Source organism: Suricata suricatta, chromosome 10 (assembly GCF_006229205.1).
Source record: "Suricata suricatta isolate VVHF042 chromosome 10, meerkat_22Aug2017_6uvM2_HiC, whole genome shotgun sequence".
In the NCBI taxonomy this organism is placed as follows: Eukaryota; Metazoa; Chordata; class Mammalia; order Carnivora; family Herpestidae; genus Suricata; species Suricata suricatta.
The window spans coordinates 22,123,071-22,126,397 of record NC_043709.1 but is presented as its reverse complement, the minus strand read 5'-3'; the positions used below and the strand labels follow the sequence as shown (position 1 = coordinate 22,126,397).

Here is a 3,327-nt window from a genome sequence, read left to right as displayed (position 1 = left end):
TCAAACAGTTTTAATAACATGTTTACTGCTGGGTGGTCTGCCGCTTTTGATTAAACTTCATGAGGATTTATAACCACGTCTCCCCCCACATGTCTGTAACCTTTAAGGGATGTCTGATACAAAGCAAAGGTCATGGGTTGCAAAAGCCCTTGTTCTAATAAATATGTTAGACAGCTGATCCTGAACACGCAGCGGTTTCTCATCCTTTCTCCACCCTCCCCTTGCTTACTTTTTACAGCAGTTTCCAACAAGGATAAAAATTAACACGAAAAGAATTAATGGTTTAATTTTGCAAGAGAAAAGAGAACGTTTACGATGTCTCACTGGGGAAAGGGGCTTCTGTCTTTGCTGATGACCCAAACGTGTCTGCCAAGGAGAAATATGGTGTCCAGTCTCCCATTGAACTGCCACAGGAATGGATTGGTCGTGGCTACCGGCTTGACAGGTGCAATAAATATTAATTAGTGTGCTTGGCTACAGAGGGCGTAATGATATACACTGCTCCTCTGAAGCGTTAAATTGTAGTGTTAGTCTTGATAATGCCTCATCTTCTCCATCATGGCAGGAAAACATTTTGAGTTACACGCGTCCCTATACAGGCAAAGGAATAAAGGTTTATCTGTTGTCAGGAATACTGCAGGTGCAAAAAGTGGGGGCTAAGACTGATGTGAGTCAGGTACCAGGTATTCCGTATGTGTGTGTGCGTGTGTGTGTGTGTGTGTGTGTGTGTGAGTGTGTGTGTGTTTTAATCAGCATTTCATGTGGCACAAACCAATTTCTATAATATTTGCTGCTGTTAAGGGATAAAGCTGAAACATTTTGCTATTGTCAAGATACTTGATTATGTTGGGAATGGGTTTGAAAACACCTTGTCTGAAACAACTGCTGCAAATATGCATTAAATATTGGAGGAACCATGTTTATTAGATTATGGAAGAGTTGGTAGGTTTGTGGGATGCTCCCCAGTGTTTGTGAATAAATACCTAGAACAGCCTGGGAACTGGAGATGGCTGTATTTGGGAACTAAAGATAAAAATGCTTCTTAAAATTCAGCTCTGATAAGAAACAAATAAAACAAAACAAAAAACAGGCAAGGAAGCCACAAGATAAGTAAATTAACATTGGCGTTGATTCTAGGCTTGCAACAAAACACGTTTTAGAAATGGTTATGTTTAGTTGTTTACACCTGAAGTTACAGCAACGCAACAGCATTTCACCAAGAAAAGAGGCTCTAATTAAATACTGATATTTTCCAAATCCTTAATTATAATGGCTTACAGTTCTGCCTAAGGGCTTCTCTAGGAGCTAATTTGCTGATATATTACCATTTACACTTTTTCATTTGTTGAAGATCTTGTTCCCTTGTGAATTGCCTTTTTTAAGTTTGTTGTAACTTCATTGGCCTTTCTCTTTCTGGGAACGCTTCCTACCCCCTGTATAGGAAAGACTAACAAGAAATTTGGCAAACAAAGTTCCATTTTGGGTGGAATTCTTTCCCCCTCCTGCATGGCTTAAATGTGTTGATATCTGCTTTTGTACTGCAGCTGCAAAGCAATGGTTTTTGGCAATGGGAATGCATGTGGGTTTCTTATTCTCTCCTGGAGTCCTAGGTTCTAACAGCATCTCCTCCAGCAAGCATTTCTGGAGCTACAGGGAGCAGAGGGAAGCAGCACTCAATGGGTACTGAAATATTAATGATGAATTGCCCCCAATCAGCAGACACCTGGGAACTGGCACTGGACCATTTTTGCAAAATATGCCTGCTGGGCAATCTCCCAGGACATAGCTCCAATCAGTGGGACATACCTTCCCAACTCCCTCCTCTCCTGCAACATTTCCACCTGCTTTCCCAGAGAAGAACAGAGTCCATCTCCCCCGCCCCCACCCCAGGCCCCTGGAAAAGATTTGACTACCCCCTAGAGGTGGCTCCACAATTATAGTCCTCAAGATTTCTCTACCAGACTCTTAAACACAAGAGACCATTGTAGGTAGGCAGCTGATGGGGAGAAGGAACTAATATGTGACTAGTCACCTCTTGTCCCCAGCATGGAGTCAGATCTCTAGAACTTTATTGTTGTCAGGATGGACCAAGAGGTGAACAAGGAGGCCCCTGGGGTAAGAGCAACACATATTCTCTAGCCTTATGTAAAAATGTGCTCCCCTTCAAGTCCCAGGACTACAAGAGTCTGCCTAGCTATTATGAAACAATTTGTGGAAATGGCCAGATTTCTAACTGTCATCAAACTACAAATAATTAACAAGATACTTGAAGAAGATTAGAATGTGGATACTGTGGCCCCATTATTAAACACTGCCTTACTGGCGTACGTGTCCTTCTGCTTTGAAAAATTTCCAAGTTCAATGTCCTCACCAAAAATCAAGGTATTTCCAAAGGCAAAGCAGGAGATAGTATTCAAAGTCATACTGGGCCCATGAAAATGAAAAGCCCACAAACTAACTGAATCTTGAGAAAAGCAAATCAAAAACTGAATAAGCTTTGCTTCACTGAGCTCCAGAGATTCTTTAAAACTCTTTAATGGATAAGATGCCAAATCTACTGTAGTCCTGGGCTATGACCCAATGGCTGGAATCACTAGGCTTCCCCTGGGCATGGCTAAGAGACTCAAAAAGAAAAACATCTAGTTAGATCAATTATGCTTTTACCCATAAGAACATAAAAGTCCCAATTGAAACCTCTAAAAATATATATCTTAAATGCACATCTAAATAAAGGGGATTTAAAATAAAAATGCTAATGGAATTTGGGGGCGCTTGGATGGTTCAGTCAGTTAAGTGTCAGACTCTGGATTTTCTTTCAGCTCAGGGCATGATCTCACAAGTTCATAAGATTAAGCCCATATGAGGCTGAGCACTGACAGCTGCTTGGGATTTTTCTCCCCCTCTTTCTCTGCCCCTCACTTCTTGCACAATCAATCAATCTCTCTCTCTCAATAAACAAACAAACATTTTAAAAATGCTGATGGAATTTGGAAACTGACATACCTGAGTTTAAATAGGGAGTCATAGGAGATGTGCAATCTTAAGTAGATCACTTGAGCCTCATTTTCCTCATCTATAAATTGAATATGGTGGTACTTTTCTCAAAAGGCTATTAGGAGGATCCAATAAGATTATATTTTGTAGGGGCGCCTGGGTGGCTCAGTTGGCTAAGCATCCAGCTTTGGCTCAGGTCATGATCTCACGGTTCATGGGTTCAAGCCCCGCATGGGGGGGCTCTGTGCTGACAGCTAACTCAGCCTGGAGCCTGCTTCAGATTCTGTATCTCCCTCTCCCCAACCCCCTCTCTCTCTCTCTCTCTCTCTCTCT

The 3,327-nt window shown here is 41.8% G+C and overlaps 1 protein-coding gene across 1 annotated transcript in view; it reads right to left on the bottom strand.

The window, feature by feature from the left end:
* Nucleotides 1-287: 287 nt before the first annotated feature.
* Nucleotides 288-3,327, bottom strand: part of LOC115305095 — a 126,618-nt gene continuing 123,578 nt past the window's right edge. Inside the window, exon 6 of the mRNA XM_029955438.1 lies at nt 288-591. Within this exon, the coding sequence (XP_029811298.1) occupies nt 528-591 (64 nt within the window). The 3' untranslated portion in view covers nt 288-527. The remainder of the gene's footprint in view (nt 592-3,327) is intronic.